This window comes from Salvia splendens, chromosome 1 (genome assembly GCF_004379255.2).
Source record: "Salvia splendens isolate huo1 chromosome 1, SspV2, whole genome shotgun sequence".
Classification (NCBI taxonomy): domain Eukaryota; kingdom Viridiplantae; phylum Streptophyta; class Magnoliopsida; order Lamiales; family Lamiaceae; genus Salvia; species Salvia splendens.
Genome location: NC_056032.1, coordinates 4,650,044 through 4,670,688, shown reverse-complemented (window position 1 = coordinate 4,670,688; position 20,645 = coordinate 4,650,044). Strand labels below are relative to the sequence as shown.

Sequence of the window (20,645 nt, the reverse complement as noted above, 5' to 3'; positions counted from 1 at the left end):
AACAGCTGCCTTTTTGGTAACTGTCTTATACCTACTCTGTAATATAATCAAACTAATGTAATGATTCCAATATTAATTTAGGCAGTGATTAGTAAGCTATGCAGATCTCTCTTTACTAGTTTGATGATAGTCTCTCTCTATCAGATTGCCATTATAATCAAAGAAGAACTTCAAATAGTTTCTTGTATTTCTCTGAGTAATCACGAATAAAAAGGGTGAAAAAAAGAAGACAAAACCTAACAAACATGGAGAAGCAAAAAGGATGTTAAAATTCTACTACTAACTTTGACCTTGCAACACATGATGTCACAAAACAGAGTATTTCAACATGTTTGTTTGGAAAGCATTCTAATCTTACAATTATAAGTAAGTAGGGAAGAAATTACCAATCTCTCAATAGAGAAAAAGAGGAAACTAATGAGAGAAGCCAAACCTACACTCCTTTTTACCTCATATTTAACCATCAACGCCTATTTCTTGCTCTTGCTAGAATTCTTCTCTATCAATCAATATTGGGACCATGTCCAAATCTTCATCTCTGTCTTCTGCGTTGCTGCTGCAGCCATACTTGACAGATATAATCCAAACTCAAACTTGATCAGAGATGATGATGATATCTCTGCATCTTTATCTCTCGATCATGACCGAGACACGATCACAGACAGCGAGAACGCGGTCAATTACATTGAGGAACATCATGAGTTTAAGTGCAAGAAAACCGATGAGTTTGATGGTGATAGTGATGGATGTGGGTACGAGGGCGACGACGAAGATGACGGAGAGGATGAAGACCATGGTTTGAGCGACAAGATAGAAGAATTTATAGCTGGGAGGAAGAGGGAATGGAGGGAAGAGATTATCAGAGAAAGGTTCATGTGCCTTTAAGCCAGCAGATAGTTTTTGAGATTCTTGTTTTCTGCACATTCTGTTTTGATGTTTGTGTTTGTAAATTAAGGTGTTAGGATTTTACTATTACATGTCTGAGCATTTTGCATCGTTTATTTTCAGAATTATACTTATATTATAGCATGAACTTTGATTTAGTAACAACATTTTAGTTCAAATTTAACCCCATTATTTTAGTTGCATTGACAGATAAGGCACACACTAAGGAAAAATTACAGAAAAAATAATAAAGCTGCAATTACTGGAATATAAATTTATTGATCTTGCCAATATGTATGTATAGTGAACAAAATAGCTACACAATAAGGCACCACACTTGGTCATACTAAAACTACACTTAGCCACACTAACATTGAATATTTAAGACACATGAGACTAAATCTGCAGCTCTTCTGCTTTATGCTAAAACAACAGAATGCCATCGACACAAACAGGAAAACAACACTACGAGCCAACGGATGCAAAATACTGCTAAAATCAAGTTTTCAAGGGAGAGAATTCGAAGAGGAGATGCAAATCGAAAACACAATACTAATTCTTGAATAGTTCCAAGCAGTGCTCCTGGTCCAGGTTCCGGCTCCAGAACTTCTTGTAATACTCAGCATATGTGAAATCTGTGTAGACAGCTTGATCATTTCCTGCTGTCAGTTCCTTTGGAGCGCTTATGTTGGCCGAGTCACATGGGCAGAGGAACGAAGCAACTGACAGTCTAGCTCTATTTGCATTTACAACAGCTCGGTGCCAAACACTTCTATACTTCCCATTGCTTAAAGCCTACACACAGAAATGAAGTTGCACAGATAAAAAACTATGTATAGAATCCACTACATAAACAGATCAACAATTTTGAGCATGTTTGATTATGTTTATATGTCGATCTAATGTGGAGTATTAGTCAAAGTAAACGTTCCGTTTAGGGGTGTTCTAAACCAAAATGCGTATCTAATAATTCATGACTCATCCTTGCCGTGGAGGCATAGTTCTTCCAATGTTCATTGCAGATGTAAGGTCAAGTTTATAATCTCATAAAATTGTAATATCACAAATTGATCGGTTAACAGAAATCTAAGCTGCATAAGTATCAACTCAATGAACTTTCTTGCAACTTGGAAAACCATTTTGGCAAGCAGAGATCGTTCGGGGCGTTATGAAATTTGGAACCACGGAGGAGCTCGAAATGAGAAGTTCAAATTGACATTGTTATACAACTAACTCAGTAAAATCGAACATGCTAAGATTTGATCCATAATGCAGTTTCTTCCTGTAAGGGACATCTATAATGAAATTCCGGTATACCTGAATTTGGTCACCAAGATTAATGACGAAGGCATCAGGCTGGGGTTTTATTGCTAACCATTTACCATCCTTAAGAACTTGAAGGCCAGACACTTGAAGATCTTGGAGCAGAATGGTGAGAGCGTTCGGATCCGTATGTGCAGGTAGTCCGTATGTGAGATCAGGTTGCGGGCAAGCAGGATAATAGTTGATGGCCATATGTTGCCCTTGTTCTCCCAATACACCCTTTAGAATGTCTTTCTGCAAGCCTAGGCTCTCAGATATGGCTTCTTGCAGTCTGAACCCGAGCGCTCGAACTTCTATGCAGTACGCACTTACAATATCCCTACAAATACAAATATAGAATCGTCACTTTCAATTCTTGCAATAGTGCATAATATGATAAGGAATTTGGCTTACGTGAAAGAACAGGGATTAGAAGGCCATTCGGGAGCGTATTTTTCCAATGGATAACAATGGAGCCGGAGATAGTCCCTCCAATTGTGAACAGTCTCCTTCCTCACGTTGAAACTCGTTGAGAGTCGCATAGTCTTGGAAGGGTCGTCTGAGTACAACTTCATCTTCTCCTCCACGGATAAACTGAAGAATTCGTGAGCCACCTTCACCATACTATCCGCTAATTCCTTCGATACACCATGATTGATCACCTATACATAAATTTTGTAAAATAAATATATATTGTGCAAAAAATTGGTGATTTAGACATGTAGACTTGTAGTTCAGTTGAATATTATTAGAAAACCTGAAAGAAACCGTATTCTCGACATGCATCACCGATCTGTTTCACTAACAAGCCACGATCTTTACATCCCAAATCGATGACGGGAACATCATTGCACTCTGAAACTTCAGATAGTCTGGGTCTATCGGATTCAGGGCGGATGTAGCTACTAGGGAGGCTTGAGAACTTGACTCCACTAATGACCTTTGTTTCCATGGCACCGAGCTTTACTATGGTTGAACAAGCTCTAGATAACTGTCGAAAAACGGCCCCAGTTTGAGGCTTAGGAAGCTTACAGAGAGGGCAAGGTGGATAAGAGCCAGATTGAGGGCTGGATCTTTCAAAAATTCCCTTTATATTCACAGATTGATGCTGAGTGCCTGAACAATTCAAAGGTACATGATCAAATTTAGCTATTCAGTTTCTTCTCTGCCAAATGATAAATCAATAACAATTCCAAAAAGTATTGAAGTCAGCTCTCATATCTTAGACCATTTCTCAAATCAATACAACCAATAAAGAAACTGTCACTGCAGAAAAGCTGCCATGTATCATTAACATTAATTTGCAAAATGAGTCCTATCAGGCATATTTGCTTAATAATGGAAATCCAACATTCAACTCCTTTTCAAAATGTGAAAGACAATGCTCTAAGGTGTACCAAGGCAAGACAAAATGAGATCCCATTTATTTAAAAATGAAATGCATGTGCCCAAACACAAGAAAACAAAACAAGCACAATCATTGTTTGTCAATTTACATATTCACACCACATGCCTGCCCAGTAGTACATGGCTCATATTGAAAACATGTCAAGAGCCATATCTGACAGAGATGGAAGATGCTGGAAACAATGGTGGGAGAAAGGTGTAATAAAATTGAATAAACTCAGACTTCAAGATTCTGACCAAATTCACCTTGTGTCAGGTAAGGTCATTGCGGTAACAAAACACAACAAATAGAGATGTTGAGTTCATTCATCAAATTCTGAGTTGGTATTGATTAGTAGTACTAATCTATTAACAAGACTTTATTTACTTCTATATACTTCTTGCAACAGTTCTTGCAAGGCCACGACTCCAAAGAAATTTGCAGCTCCCTCAAAATAAGAGTTTATCAAGTTTCTCACTGTATTCACAAAATACAAAACTGTGGATTGCCTTTCTGTTATTTCAATCTCTTGTTAGTTAAAGAAGGCATGCAAAACTTCTGGTTTTTTTTATAGATTTAGCCCAGAAATTAAAAAAAACACCATTTTCAACAGAGATACAAATATTCCAATCTCCTAAAAAATCAAGATATCAGTTCATGCAATGCTACCTCAATGATGAAGTGGACCCAAAATTGAAATAAATTGCAAAGACTCGATTTTTAAGTACTCAAAAAAGCCTTAAAACCTTTTCAGTTAATTACTGTATTCTACTATTCTAATATTCTATACCAATCCACAATAAAACTATCAGCCACCATTAATCAACGTTTCAGACATGCAAGACAAGAATAACAAGAGAAAAATAACAAAAACAATAGTAAAAATGGTAAATATTGAAAAATTGAGAAGGAGGGAAGAGAAAGAATGGCACCTCAAGCACTGTCTTCCACTCCCAATGAGCAACTCAAGCTTCACCTTCATTTCACAAGTGAATAAGGAAGGCAACGCCCTTTGAGTTTAAATAAACGAAAATAGTAGTAAGTTTTCTATTTAAAAAATAATGGGAAAAATAAATAAATAACTGTAGGAGTATTAAATACCTGTTTGCAGGTGGTGACAGATGATGAATTGCAGGCAATAACCGTCGATTGATGCCACCGGATCCCAGCTGACGTCAACACGGGGAAACACGATGATGTCATACTTACAAGTCACGTGACGTGTAAACGGTAATTGGAAGTAAATGCTGGAATAGTCCAGTTGCGGCGGCGCCGGCGCGAGGTTCCACACCCCAAACTAAAGGGATAAATTGGATTTTATATAACCTTATATTTTGTCTCAAATTAAAAACAAAATATTGTTCCGGTTTTTTTGTCTTAGAAAAATCAACACATTTTTATTACTATCAGAGAGAAACGAATTTTAATTTACGAATTTAATAAAGTTAATTCCCAATTTGATATCCGATTAATTAGCTAGATTTATATTATTTACAGTTAGTTCAATTTGAAAGGAGTTCATGTTGAAATTGGTGAAATTGATTACGAAGCACAGTTTAATCGACAAAACATTTCTCTTTTAAAATTTCATCTAAAATTGATAGATTTAAGGTATTGAATTGGAAATTAACCAGTTCTTGTGTTTCTCTATCCTTGTCGTTTGATTGCTATGACTCATAAGATTATTCTATCTATAATTAAATTGTGAAATTATTTTAGTTAGAGTGAAATAATATAATTCGTTATCATATGATTATTTATCTAAATTTCATTTATGAGATTCAATTTTATAAACTAAACATAGCGCATATTCAATCACGAAATATAATTTTACAAATATGATTATCTATCTAAATTTCATTTATAAGATTCAATTTTATAAACTAAACATAGCGTATAATCAATCACGAAATATAATTTTACAAATAGAACGGTTGGGCAACGTATACAATAAACAAATGGAGTAGTAGCTAGCTAGTATATTGAATTGGAAAATACCCACTAAATTGTAAATTATCCAATTTTTGTGCTTTTCCTATACATGCAAAGAATGTAGATAAGAACGATGATAAAGCTCATCGTCTGGACTCTGGTTGAGGATAAAAATGAAGCATGTATTACTCCAACATGTGCTCAAACTACTACTATTACTTTCTATATTTATTTATTTACTTATCTAATTATTATTCTTAAAGATGGTAATCGAGAGAGATATAGCAGGATTGGTAAGACAGTTTATGTAGAGAGTAGAGAGGAAAAAGTTTGTATTTTCTTGTGTATTCTAAATGTTCATTGCCCTAGTATTTATAGGGAGAATGAGAATATTCTAGTACATCAATAAAAGTAAATTGGTACTCTACAAAGTTTAGGAACTATGCATCACTTAGGAACTCTTCATAATGAATGTTGGGCGGCATATTAATGTTGTCTATCTTTCCAACACTCCCTCTCAAGTTGAGTAACGATATCCCCGATACTTAACTTGCCAAGGAATTCTTTGAATTTTGTAGGGCTCAGTGCCTTAGTGAGAATGTCTGCCAGTTGTTTCTCAGATCGGACAAATGAGAACTCGATAATCTTGCTCTCAAGTTTCTCTTTGATAAAGTGACGATCGACCTCAACATGTTTGGTCCTGTCATGCTGTACGGGATTTTCTGAAATGCTAATTGCAGCTTTATTGCCACAGAAAAGCTGACTCTTCCGAGTGGGAGGAAAGCCAATTTCTGTTAACAATCTCCTAAGCCAAAGTATCTCTATCAGGCCACTTCTGATTCTTTGAAATTCGGCTTCTACACTTGATAGAGCTACAACTTTTTGCTTCTTGCTACTCCAAGTGACAAGGTTGGCCCCAACAAAGGTAAAAATATCCTCCGGTAGATTTTCTATCCACCGGATTGCTTGCCCAATCAGCATCAGTGTATCCATCAATCTCCAAGTCTTCCTTTTTTTCTAAGAATGCTCCAAAACCGGTTGTCCCCTTTAAGTATCTTACAATCCCCATGGCAGCGTCCATATGATATTCTTGAGGTTGATGCATGAATTGACTTACAACCCCAACTGCATAAATGATGTAGGGTCTGGTGTGAGATAGATAGATAGATAGATAGATAGATAGATAAGTTTTCCTACTAATCGTTGATATCTTTCGGGATAATTACATGTTTCATACAAAATGTTTTACCTTTGTTTCAATTTAGTACAAATAGTATTAAGTTTACATATTTCATACAAAAAGTTACATTAGTGTTTTAAATTAATACATTCTGTTAAATATTTTAAACACCGTTAGTTAGTTTATAATTTGTCCAACTTATCATCATAATAAAAGAATAATTAGAGATTTAATACAATTAATCACTCTAAAAAAATAACAGTCAATATCAATTCTTCCAGTAATTGATCGTGGTTTAAAAAAAATTCGTCTCTCAATATACTCTATTTTTATTGTATTTTTTTATAGAACACAAAATAAAATAAATCCATATTTCATCTTTACAAAATGACTAATTTGAGCTTCAAACACTAAATAAGTTAATATTTATTTTTTACAAAAAAGATTCAATATATTTTTAGTTGTATTCTCCATTGTTACATCAGAAAGCTTCGACAATAAAATGCAATTCGCTAATTTGATGGTGAAAAGTGGTGATTTTTTTCTCTGTGTTTTTCATTTTTGTGAGTAATAAAAATAACTGTGTTTGAAATAATTAATGTAAAGTTTTAATTTAAAGCTTTTTGTACAAATTTGAAACATTGATGAAACTTTTTGTAGGTATGATGTAATATGAAATATGTAAACTTAATACTTTTTGTACTAAGTTGAAATAAAGGTAAAACATTTTGTATGAAACATGTAATTACCCCATATCTTTCACGATTTGCAGGCTTAGCTCCATCTACAATCTTCAACCCATGGTTGGGTATCATCGGAGTTTCAGCAGGCTTGCAGTCTAGTAGGCCCGTTTCGGCAAGCAGGTCAAGTACATACTTCTTTTGCCTTAGAAATATTCCGTGCTTGGATATCAACACTTCAATTCCTAGGAAGTACTTCAAAGCTCCCAAGTCTTTCATCTCAAATTCCTTGAAAAGATTTTTCTTTAGATTTTGGATCTCTTCTGCATCATCTCTAGTTATGATCATGTCGTCAACATAGATAATCAAACATGTCATTTTTCCATCCCTTTCCTTTAGGAATAGCGTGTGATCTGAATGGCTTTGTTTGAAGCCATGTTTGAACATTGCCTGGCAAAATCTTCCAAACCAAACTCTGGGGGATTGCTTTAATCCATACTAGGTCTTCTTCAGTCTGCATACTTGACCATTCCCGAATTCTTCATAAAACCCTGGTGGTACCTCTATGTAGACTTCCTTATTCTTCTCTAGTTCACCATGAAGAAAGGCATTTATAACATCGAACTGGTATAATGGTCATTCTTTACATGAAGCTACTGAAAGCAGAGCTCTCACTGTCTCTAGTTTTGCTACAGGTGAGAAAGTTTCTTCATAGTCTAATCCATACACCCGAGTGTATCCCTTAGCAACCAATCTTGCCTTGTATTTCTCGATTAAACCATCTGCACGTCTTTTTATGGTGAAGATCCAACGACATCCTACTGGTTTCTTTCCTGGAGGTAGAGTGCATTTTTCCCATGTTTCATTTTTTTATCAAGGCATCAATCTCCTTCTTCATGGCCTCCCTCCAATGCTTGTGTTTAATTGCCATCTCGAAGGATTGTGGAATCTCTTTTTCTTCATAAAGTACATCTTCGAATGCTCTAGCCATTTCAGTGAGGTGTCCTTGGGTGAGATTTGCGACGGAGTATCTAGATTTTCGCCCTTTCCAGTCCAGTGAATATCTTCGAGGAGGGATGCCCCTTGAACTTCTGTAAGGAAATCTATCTTGCCTAGTCTCTTGTTCTGTCGGTGGCTCTTCTGTATCACTTTGGTTTTCCCTGTCACTGTTAGTGGTTTCAGGTGGGGTACCAATATTGGGATCCGAAGTGTTTACCTCAGGATTCAAAGACTGATCAGATAGCTCGGTGGGATCCTGAAGCGACACATTATGTTCTTGGGGATTTGACTGCCTGATGGTACTACTCATTTCCTCCGTTGGACCGACTTCTGTGACAGGATTTTGGTCTGAGTCATTTGTTTGGTTGTTTTCTCCCTCCCCCTGAATGGTTTCTCCCCAAAGAGGTAACCAATTTAGTGCATCACTACTCGAGTTTTCTAACTTACTCTCTCCCTGACCGCTAGATTGGCTATAGAAATATTCGCTTTTAACAAAGTCGCAGTTCATAGTTGTGTACATACGATCTGTCGAAGGGTCATAGCATCGATACCTTTTTTAATTTTTTCCATAACCCAAGAAGACACATTTGACTGCACAAGGTGAGAATTTTTCACGGTCATGTTTGGGGATGTGGACAGACACGGTACAATCAAAAATTTTGGGGTCGAGATGGAGGGACGATGGTACCGAGTTTTGGGAAGAGAAGACCTCTAGAGGAGTTTTGAAGTTAAGGATCCCTGTGGGAAGTCGATTTAAGAGATAGACGGAAGTTGCGATGGCTTCTGGCCAGAAGGATTTTGGGATGTTTGATTCATTGAGGAGGGCACGGGTGATTTCTAGGATATATCGATTTTTCCGCTCGGCTACCCCATTTTGTTCTGGTGTATAGGCACATGAAGTTTGGTGGACAAGGCCATTTTCAGTGAAGAAAGATGTCATCTTAGAGTTCACGTATTCCCTCCCATTATCAGATCTAAGGATTTGAATTCTAGAGTTATATTGGGTTTGGACAAGACGATAGAACTCAGTAAATTTCTCAAAAACTTCTGATTTTGTTTTCAAAAAATAAATCCAAGTCATACGCGAAAAATCATCAATAAACAACAAAAAATATCGAAAACCTTGTTCTCCAGTAACCGGAGTAGGGCCCCACACATCAGAGTGAACCAAAGCAAAATGTGATTTTTCTCTAGTGTTGTTTAATTCGAAGGAATGCCTGTGACTTTTTGCTAAAACACAAGTTTCACAATTCAAAACATGCATAGAAGAAACTAACTCAGGAAAGAGTAGGTGAAGATAACTTATGGATGGGTGCCCTAACCGGCGATGCAAGAGCCAAATCTGTCTGTCAGTTAGTCCGTGAGTTAGCATCACAGTACTCTGTTGGGCTATGTCATCCACGTAGTACAATCCATGTCGCTTAGTGCCACGCCCAACTATCGTCCCCGTCTTGATGTCCTGTAACACACAAAAATGAGGTTGCATTACCAATTTGCAGTTGAGATCTCTTGTTACATGACTAACAGACAAAAGTTTGTGGTACAATGAAGGAACACAAAGACAGTTCGAGAGGCGAAGGGTTGGTGAGATAGTGACAGTTCCCGTTCCCTCTACTTGTGCTAACTCCCCACTAGCAGTTCGGACAAAATTTTTTGTGGATTGAGAAATATCGAGGAAGTCCGATGCATCAAAGGACATGGTATCGGTTGCCCCACAGTCAAAAATCCAGTGGTAGTATTTAAGTCCTATGTTTGAGGAAGATGAGTACGCTAAAGCTTGGAATGTGTTTGTACAAGTAATGGAAGGCTGAAATTCAAAATGTCGGGGTGTATTTTCATTTTTATCGAAAGTTCGGGGTGTATTCTCGGAAATTCGGACAAAAGGGGGTTTTTTCTGCAATTTTTTGATCAACTGGGGCGGATTTGGTAATATCATAATTGACTTGGGGGGATTTTGGTAGGAATTTTTGGGTTATTTTGGGATTTTCTCAAACTTGAGGGGCTTATTTGCAAAATGGAGGGGGTGTTTTTAGAAAACCCCCAAATCGGACACTCCTTGATCCTAGCCGCCTCCCCTTCATTCTCATTCACTTCTTCCCCGTTTCCCATCGCAAAGCCGCCGCCGCCGTCGATGCTCTTTTCGAAGATATCCGATGGATAGACGCTGTTTGTCGGTGCGTTGGCCCCGCACCTCCTCTGCTTCTTCCTCCTTTTCCACCGCAAAGCCACCGACGCTCCTTCACCCTCTGAGAGTTATAGCGTCGGCGCCGCCGGCTGCTGACTGAATAGTCCGAGACGTCGATTGGAAGGAGAACCGTTGCGGTGGTTACGCGAGCAGGAGGCAACGCCACTGCTGGTCTTCTTCGGAGTAGTGGCAGATTCGCTGCTGATTTTCTTCGGAGTAGGGACTCGATTTAGATATTGGGATTTCTTGGGAAGCTAGTGGCTCGCGGGTGTACCTGCAGTAGGAATGGACTCTACGCCGAAGTTCTTCGGGTGGTAGGATTTTTGGTTTTGATTTGTGTTGGCTTTGTACAAATCAATTAGATTTGAGATAGACTCGATCAATAGCTCGAGGGTGTGTATTTGACTGACCTCCATTTGAGGCTTTTTGTTGATTTTCTGCTCTGATACCATCTTAAAGATGGTAATCGAGAGAGGTGTAGCAGAATTGGTAAGACATAGTTTATGTAGAGAGTAAAGAGGAAAAAGTTTGTATTTTCTTGTGTATTCCAAATGTTCATAACCCTAGTATTTATAGGGTGAATGAGAATATTTTAGTACATCAATAAATGTAAATTGGTACTCTACAAAGCTTAGGCCAACAACTACGCTGTCTCTATACCGTCCCTTAAGTACTATTTGACCACTATTTGAGGGCCCCACTGTCCTTTTTTCCTCCATCCCTTAACTAAGGGACGGAACCTGCAACGCTCCGTCCCTTAACCGTCCCTTATTTCGTCCCTTAATTACCATTCATTCAATTTTATTTTTTATTTTTTTTTCTCAACCCAATTCAATTAAAACAAACACACTTTATTAAAAACACACTTTATTAAAAAACACACAACATAAAAACACACAACATAATTTAAAATACAAATTTAAAGAAAAATAAAAACACTACTCCGCCGGCTAATCATCCTCCGGAGGGGGAGTCGGAAGGCAAAGTTGTGCTGCCATATACACAATTCCGTTCCACCAGGCCGTGAATTGGGCGTACGAGAAGCGGGAAGTGTCCGCCATTGTGGCGGTCATGTACGCCACCATAAGTGTGTCCGAGCCTCCCCGCGAGCCCGATCCCGAGGCCGGCTGGCTTGATTCGCCTCGGCCCTTCCTTGCTCTAGCCGCTTTCGCCGGCTTCGTCCCTTGCGGCCGACGGCGCCCACTCGCGGATCCTCCAGCATCGCCGACCGTACCCGCAAACTCCTGGGATTCAGCCTCAGGTTGGCTGATGCCCTCAGCGGTGTCACCACCAGACGAGTATTGGCCACTCGCCGTATGCTTCGTGCGCTTCGAGGTTGAGCCCGAGCTGGAGCGAAAACGGGCGGCCCACCGTTCCTCGTCCTTGACGGTCTGCCAAACATCAACAAATCTGAATTGATGACGTTCGTCCTGGTAGTAGGCGCGCAAAGCGGACGTCAAAATGTCGGTTGCCGTTGCGCCGCTTTGGTAGCGCGCCTCTTCGGCCGAATAGATGCCGCAGAATTTTTTGACCTGTCGGTCGACTCGGTCAAAGTGAGAGCGGAGCATTTTAAATTTGCGCTTGCGGGAGCCTTTCGGCTTTATCTGGTGGTAGACCTCGCAGACCTTTTCCCAGAAACACTTCCGAGATTGTTGAATCCCGACGATGAGATCGTACGAGACGGTGATCCAGGCCTTGTACACCGCCAGCGTTTCGAGGTTGTTGTACGGATGCCGACCTAGATCCTCTTCCTCTTCTTCCTCTTCCTCCTCGTCCTCGCCCGCCTGGGGTTGTACACCGCCTCGGCCACCTCCACCGCCTCGGCCACCTCCACTGCCTCGGCCTACTCCCGGCGTGGGATCAACGGGAAAATCCTCCCGGATCTGGGATAATCCCTGCGAATACCGCGGTGCGGAGGGACGGACATATGCATCAAGGTCAACATTGGGTGGTTGGTACCCCCCTGGCGTCGCCGAACCCTGGGTCCCCGGCGTTGACGAACCGGAACCGCCCAATGTGTTGATCATGGTCTCCCAATCGCCGAACGCATTGAGATCCCACCCGCCGGAGCCGGAACCGCCGTAGTTGCCGTCGCCGTCGCCGGACATCTTGAGTTGTTATATGAAAATTTGAGAGAAAATTTGAGAGAAAATTTAGATGATAGGAAGAATATATGTGTAGTTGTGTGTGAAATGAGGATGAGTTTAGGAGTATTTATAGAGTAAAAAAATTAATTAAAAATAAAAAAAATAAACAAAAAAACGGTATTATTACCGTTACAAAAAAAATTTTCTTTTATTTTTTATTTTAATTTTTTAAAATTCGAATTTAAAAAAAAAATATTTATTGCGTCAGCACGTGACGACGCCCACTCGCGGGCCGGCGAGTGGGTGTCACGCACGACGCCGGGTCGCACCACGTCGCTTAGGCGCGTGGCGAGACAGCCCGTCTCGTGGCTCGACGGGACGCGACGCGGGACGGGATGGTGAGCTGCAACGCGTCGCGCCAGGGACGCGTAGTGGATGGTCTTAGGAATTATGCATCACTTAGGAACTTTCCATAATGAATGTTGGGTGGGCATATTAATGTTGTCTCTCTTTCTAACAATTATGATAATAATAATAATAATATTATTATTATTCTCTTTTCTCTTGAATCGACATAAGAAGAAAATACAACGTGTGTGAGGTAGTTTAATGAGTATGGTTAATGTTTAAGGTTACAATTTTCAAATTTGAGTCTATTAGGAAGCTATTTATAATATATTTACTTATAAAAAATTGTTTATTGTCATTGTTGAGTATTAAATACGTATATGCTTATAGAACATATTCTCGAAACCTCGAAGTAATAAATTAAGTTTGAATTGACGACGGAGAGAATAAAAATAATAAAAATTCTAAAATTGATAGATATTTTTGCATGAAAAAATGAGTTTTTTATATAAAAAAACTTAGTACATTAAACAGAGAGATAAGGATAAATTTAATGTGTGGCAAAGTGTTCTTGACGTAGCGGAAGGGATTGCGAAGACCTAGACTTTGCATGATATAGAGTTAATAATTGAATATATTTTAATTTTAGTGATTTTATTAATTTTGTTCCATCTTTAAATTCTATCAATTTAATAATAATTTGTAGTAATTGTTTTACTTCTATTACTATAATTTTCAATCTATCATTTATATCTCTACTATTTTTTGAATTTATATCAATATTGTCATTGAGCGTTGGCTCAATAGTTGAGTTGTGACATGACTATTGGGGGATAATTATTTTGCTCTAAAAATTATTGAATATGAGGATATTGATATTTCATTTTTATTTTTATTTTTAGTTTTAGAAATAATGATGTAAAAGCAATTAATAATATTGATACAAGGTTATAAATGTGAGGATAGACACCTCCAAAGTTGAATACATCAAAATAGAATTAATGAAATTGTCAAAAGTTAAGATAGGACTAATCAATTTTAAAGGTAGGGATATATTTGACAAATTAATCAACCTGATAAATTCGATCTTTAATCTATTAAGTTATGGTTGTTTAATAAAACGAACAACCAAACTTACATAACTATCTTTTGGGTTAAATATTCCACATAGCAAGAGAAACAGAATTTTTTTAATCAAACAAGATATCAAATCTTAAAATTTAATAATTTAAATTGTACAGCAGTTTGAAATTTGTATAATATCCTGATGTGCATTGTGAAACACATCATATGCGATTAATATTGATATATATAGTTCCCTAGCAGTCTACTTCTCTCAACCCTGACTTTCACTCTTCCCATCACAGTCACAACCACAATATAGTTATTACTAGGGGTCAAGAATTATACCGAAATACCGGAATACCTGACTTATCGCATCGAAAAAATACCGAAAATATCAATTTTTCGGTATACCATAGTTTTCGGTACCGAAAGATTCGGTACTGTAACGGTATTAGATTTTCTATACCGCGGTATACCGGCATACCGAAGATTCGATATATACCGACACTTCGATATACCGTTGATTATTAAATATATATATATAATGATAACTCCAATTTTCGTAATAACCCTATAACTAAATCTGGACCACACATTTTTAAAATCACGTGGTCTAGATTCAAACTTAGATTTACTTCATAAAAAAAAGCGCGGGGGTAAATATGTCATTTCGATCATGATAAAATTTACGTATCCAAATTTCGCTCATTTAATTTCTGAATTTCGCTCATTTTATCATTTTATCAGTCAGTCAAAAGTATCATTTTATCAACTCAGAGTGTCATTCTATCCGGCAAAACTATCATTCTATGCAATAAACCTAACATATATCATTTTATCATTTTATCATTTTATCAGTCAGTCAAAAGTATCATTTTATCAACTCAGAGTATCATTCTATCCGGCAAAACTATCATTCTATGCAATAAACCTAACATATATCATTTTATCATTTTATCAGTCAGTCAAAAGTATCATTTTATCAACTCAGAGTATCATTCTATCCGGCAAAACTATCATTTTATGCAATAAACCTAACATATATCATTTTATCATTTTATCAGTCAGTCAAAAGTATTATTTTATCAACTCAGAGTATCATTCTATCCGGCAAAACTATCATTCTATGCAATAAACTTATCATTTTATCAGTCAGTCAAAAGTATCATTTTATCAACTCAGAGTATTATTCTATCCGGCAAAACTATCATTCTATGCAATAAACCTATCATTTTATCATTTTATCAGTCAGTCAAAAGTATCATTTTATCAACTCAGAGTATCATTCTATCCGGCAAAACTATCATTCTATGCAATAAACCTAATATAATCGGCACAATACATAATATACAAACCTACAAAGCAGTAAACGTATCATTTTATCAACTCAGAGTATCATTTTTATAAGGATACGCTTAGATTATCATTTTATCAGGTAAAAGTATCATTTTATTAAGCAAAAATGTCATTTTATACACCAAAAATACCTATCATTCTATCGGCTGAAAGTATCATTCTACCCGGCAAAACTATCATTCTATCGGTTGAAAGTATCATTCTACCCGGCAAAACTATCATTCTATCGGCTGAAAGTATCATTCTATCCGGCAAAACTATCATTTTATGCAGTAAACCTAACATTTATAAGCTAAAAGTATCATTTTATCAACTCAGAGTATCATTCTATCCGGAAAAACTATCATTCTATGCAATAAACCTAACATATATCATTTTATCAGTCAGTCAAAAGTATCATTTTATCAACTCAGAGTATCATTCTATCCGGCAAAACTATCATTCTATGCAATAAACCTATCATTTTATCATTTTATTAGTCAGTCAAAAGTATCATTTTATCAACTCAGAGTATCATTCTATCCGGCAAAACTATCATTCTATGCAATAAACCTATCATTTTATCAGTCAGTCAAAAGTATCATTTTATCAACTCAGGGTATCATTCTATCCGGCAAAACTATCATTCTATGCAATAAACATATCATTTTACGAGATATTTGGCGAAATTCAGAAATTAAATGAGGGAAATGATAGTTTTACCCCGCGCTTTTTTTTATGAAGTAAATCTAAGTTTGAATCTCAACCGCATGATTAGAAATATGTGTAGTCCAGATTTGGTTATAGGGTTATTACGATATTTAGGGGTTATCATATGATCACGACTCTATATATATATATATATATATATATATATATATATATATATATATATATATATATATATATATATATAATATTTATGTGATATTTATAGGATTATTATTAAATATATAAAACCCTTATATTTATAGCAGGTTGGATCCTCCGTTTTCAGTCTCATGTACAAGTAATGTCTTTTGTCAAATTCACCAATAAGGTTCCAAGAAATGAAGATAATGTTGCTCATGATTTTATAATTTATTTTTGATTTGGTTGTCAAAGTTTTATAAATTTGAATATTAGAAGGACTTTATGGAATTTAATTGATTTATACTTTTTGAAGTAGTTGAACAATAGAATTGTTTTTTTTAATATTTTGGTATAATATATTATTTTTCCGGTATAACAGGAATAACGGTATTTTGTACTGAAGTTTGGTATACCGCAAAAGTACGGTATACCGGAATGCGGTACGGTATACCGAAAACACGGTATGGTAACGGTATAAAAAACTATCATACCGAATTTCCGGTATACCGAAAAATTCGGTACGGTATCGGTATGACACTCAAAGTCCGGTATATTGTACCGAACCACCCCTAGTTGTTACTTTTTTTTCGAAGACAGTAAAATAAGAAAAATACATAAATTTTTAAGCCGAGCTGTCTAGGCATGTGCATGTTAAATTTGGATGATTTCAAAGTATATTGATATGAGACAACAATATAATTAGGCCCCCCTCCACAAACTATATATTAATAATATAAATGTAAAATCATCATTAATTATACTACTCCATCTCACTTTTGCTATTTTCGTACGTCCCATTAATTGTCTACTTTCACTTTTTTACCATAGATGGTAAATAGTAGGTCTCACATTTTATTACTCTCTCCGTCCACGAAAAAATATGACACATCATTTTTTGTTGTCCACAAAAAATAATGCACATTCAACAAAAGAAAGTTTTCAACTTCTCTCTTACTTTTTTTTCTCTCTCTCTTATTAATAATATGGACCTCACATTCCATTAAGAGGGTCCACAATGGTGGCCCTTGAGGGCCACCAAAGTTGGCCCGGCCACCAAATGTGGCTCTCCATGGCCCTCCACAATGGTTAAAACCCAAAAACAACAAGGGCCACGAAATGTGGCCCTCTTCAAAATAAAAATTAATTTGTTTGCTTTTTTTAATGATATTTTTTAATTTAACTACAATAAATTTTATTAGATTATAATTTATGATATTTATAATTTTAATTAAAATAAAATAATTTGGATTGTAAATAAAAAAATTTCACAACCTAACCAAAAAAAGGTTTAACAAGAACTTTGTTGTATTATATTAAAATAGGAAAATTATACAACGAAATTTTTCTAGTTTAAAAACAACAACACGAAAACCCATATCACTCTGTGGCGCTCCTTCTACGGTTCCAGACCTCTTCAACCAAATCAGCCTGCAGTGTTGTATGCGATATTTGGCTCCGCATATCGGTGTACCGCTGGATCAAGTATTCATTAGTACGTGGTACACCCATCTGCAGGGGCTCCATGACAATACCCGAGCTCGAACTAGCACCATCTTCCGGTGCTCATCGCTCTGCAGCAAATCCTTCGTCAGCTATTATCATATTGTGCAATATGATACATGTAGTCATTATGTCTGATACATCATTTTCGTGCCATTGTCGAACCGAACACCGTATAATGGCCCGTCGCGCTTGGAGGACACCAAAAGCTCGCTCAACATCCTTCCTAGCACCCTCTTGTTTTTTCGGGAAGTAGGTTTGCCTCTACCAAACGGGTTGTCGGATCGACTTCACAAACACGGGCCAGCGAGGGTATATCCCATCAGCCAAATAGTATCCCATGTTGTACTGCGTTCCGTTGGCCATGAATCTAACTTGCGGACCCACACCCCGTCACTCGTCATTGAACAGGTGGGACGATCGTAGAACGTTGATGTCGTTGTTCGACCCAGCGACACCAAAATACGCATGCCAGATTCGCAAGCGGTAGTCAGCAATGGCTTCCAGGATCATCGTGGGATGTCGGCCTTTGAAACCAGAAGTGAACTGCCCCTTCCAAGCCACCGGGCAGTTCCTCCACTCCCAGTGCATGCAATCGATGCTCCCCAACATCCCTGAAAACTGATGTACAGTCCCGTGCATATCAATCAATCTCTGGCAATCATCGGCAGTTGGCTTCCGTAGATACTCCCCTTTGAAGATATCCTTAATGCCCCTACAAAACTGCCTTAACGTCTGTAGGGCAGTCGTTTCGCCCATCTGTAGGTATTCGTCGAACATGTCAGCGGGCCCGGCATAGGCAAGCTGTCTAATTGCCACCGTACACTTCTGATATGTCGACAAGCCGGGTCGACCGATGCCATCATAACGCAAGTTGAAGCACTTGAACCGCTGCGCCAAACACGTTGCTATATAGAGGAATTGTTGCGACATTCTGAATCGCCGACGGAAAATCTCTGGCGGATAACAGGCGTTCTCGCTGAAGTAGTCTTCCATCAACCGGCGGTCAGCCTCGGCATGGTCTCGGTCGATATACCGCCGATGATAGAACGGCCGAGGGACAGCCACCGCCGCCTCCGCCTCGTCAGCTTCATGTTGCACCGCTGCAACAAGGTTTTGGAACTCCAGATCTACCGCTTCTTGGTACTGTTCATCGTCGGAATCCATATTTCAGAAGTTGAATTAAAATGGATTGGAAAGATTGGAAAAAGTGGTGTTTGAATTGAGGTAAAAAAATGGAGGAAAAATGGTGTGTATTTATAAAAAAAGAAGAAAAAAAAAATTCGGTGGCTGGGCCACAAAATGCGGCTCGCTGCAGTGGTGGGCCGCGGAATACACGGCTCAGCCGCGTGAAGGCCTCGACCGCGGCTCCCTCTCGGCTCTCGGCTCCTAGCCACCGTTCGTGGCTCTCTGCAGTGGGGGCCGCGCACCCGAGCCACGGGCCGCGGCTCTCCTACTGTGGACACTCTAACACTACTTTTCTCTTACTTTTTTCCATTCTCTTACTCTTTTCCCTTCTCTCCTACTAATAATATGAACCCCACATTCCACTAACACTACTTCTCTCTTACTAATTTACCTTCTCTCTTACTTTAACAATTCTACATTAAAACTCGTGTCATTTACAAAGTGTCCTATTTTTCATGGACGGATGGAGTATAAAACTAATATACAAAAATAAGACTCATATCTCACGGAATTTTTTCAACCCAATTTTTTTTATATTTCTTAAAATCCCTACCCGAATTAAAGTAGACAATTAATGGACACGGAGAGACTACTACTGGTTGGATTATAGTACTCCTCAAATATTATTGGTTGGATTATAGTACTCCTCTAATATTGCTGCCTGCCGTAAAATTAGCCTTGTATCCAATATATGAAAAAGATACTCCCTCCTTACTCCTCTAATATTGCTTGGATTATAGTACTCCTCAAATATTATTGATTGGATTATAGTACTCCTCTAATATTGCTGCCATAAAATTAGCCTTGTATCCAATATATGAAAAAGATACTCCCTCCTTACTCCTCAAATATTGCATGGATTATAGTACTCCTCAAATATTATTGGTTGGATTATAGTACTCCTCTAATAATGTTGTCTGCCGTAAAATTAGCCTTGTATCCAATATATGAAAAAGATACTCCCTCCTTACTCCTCAAATATTGTTGTATGCCTTAAAATTACCCTTGTATCCAATGTATGAAAAAAATACTCCGATTTTATTTTATTTTATTTTTTATTATTATTATTTTTATTTTTATTTTTATTTTTATTTTTATTTTTATTTTTATTTTTATTTTTATTTTTATTTTTATTTTTATTTTTATTTTTATTTTTTTTAATAGCTACGTTTTGGTTTTTATACCTAATGGGGGCTACAATAAAGTATGAAAAAGATACTCCGATGTTATTCTATATTAAGTTATTTCACTTTAATAGCTACGTTTTGGTTTTTATACCTAATGGGGGCTACAATTAAGAGCATCTCCAGTGGGCGGACATCCCACTCGGACATCCACTAGGACATCCCAAAAACACCTCCTGCCACGTCACTAGGACATCCCACCCCACTGCCACATCACTAGGACATCCCATGCATATCCGCCCTTCCCATCGCCCTTCCCACTAGGACATCCCGCAATAAAAAAAATCATAAATTCACAAATAAAACAATTTACGTTTACGGAAATAAAATTTGACCGAGAATACGAACGGGAAAAATTAACAACTTTATCGGAAAAAACATACATGATTCGAAAAAAAAATTACACACTAATAAAATTCAACGAGCCGTATATATAGAGTTTCAAAACAAAAAAAATAATAATAAAAACGGGACGTCCGACCGGACGTCCGAGTTGAAGCCACAGTGGCGGACGTCCGCCCGCCCGTCGCCGGGAC

The 20,645-nt window shown here is 37.6% G+C and overlaps 1 protein-coding gene across 2 annotated transcripts; it reads right to left on the bottom strand.

Moving 5' to 3' along the window:
* Positions 1 to 1,144: 1,144 nt before the first annotated feature.
* Positions 1,145 to 4,833, bottom strand: LOC121809371 (protein DOWNY MILDEW RESISTANCE 6-like). 2 transcript variants are annotated; one of them, XM_042209955.1, is made up of 6 exons: positions 4,676 to 4,833; positions 4,507 to 4,584; positions 2,945 to 3,303; positions 2,602 to 2,849; positions 2,203 to 2,527; positions 1,145 to 1,680 (listed from the first exon to the last, which is right to left on the bottom strand). In XM_042209955.1, the coding sequence occupies exons 3-6, from the start codon at positions 3,137 to 3,139 to the stop codon at positions 1,438 to 1,440; spliced, it is 1,011 nt and encodes a 336-aa protein (XP_042065889.1). In that variant the 5' UTR covers positions 3,140 to 3,303; positions 4,507 to 4,584; positions 4,676 to 4,833; the 3' UTR covers positions 1,145 to 1,437. The 2 variants fall into 2 exon arrangements, with proteins under 2 accessions (XP_042065889.1, XP_042065895.1); XM_042209961.1 differs by lacking the exon at positions 4,676 to 4,833 and having other exon boundaries at positions 4,507 to 4,622.
* Positions 4,834 to 20,645: the final 15,812 nt, after the last annotated feature.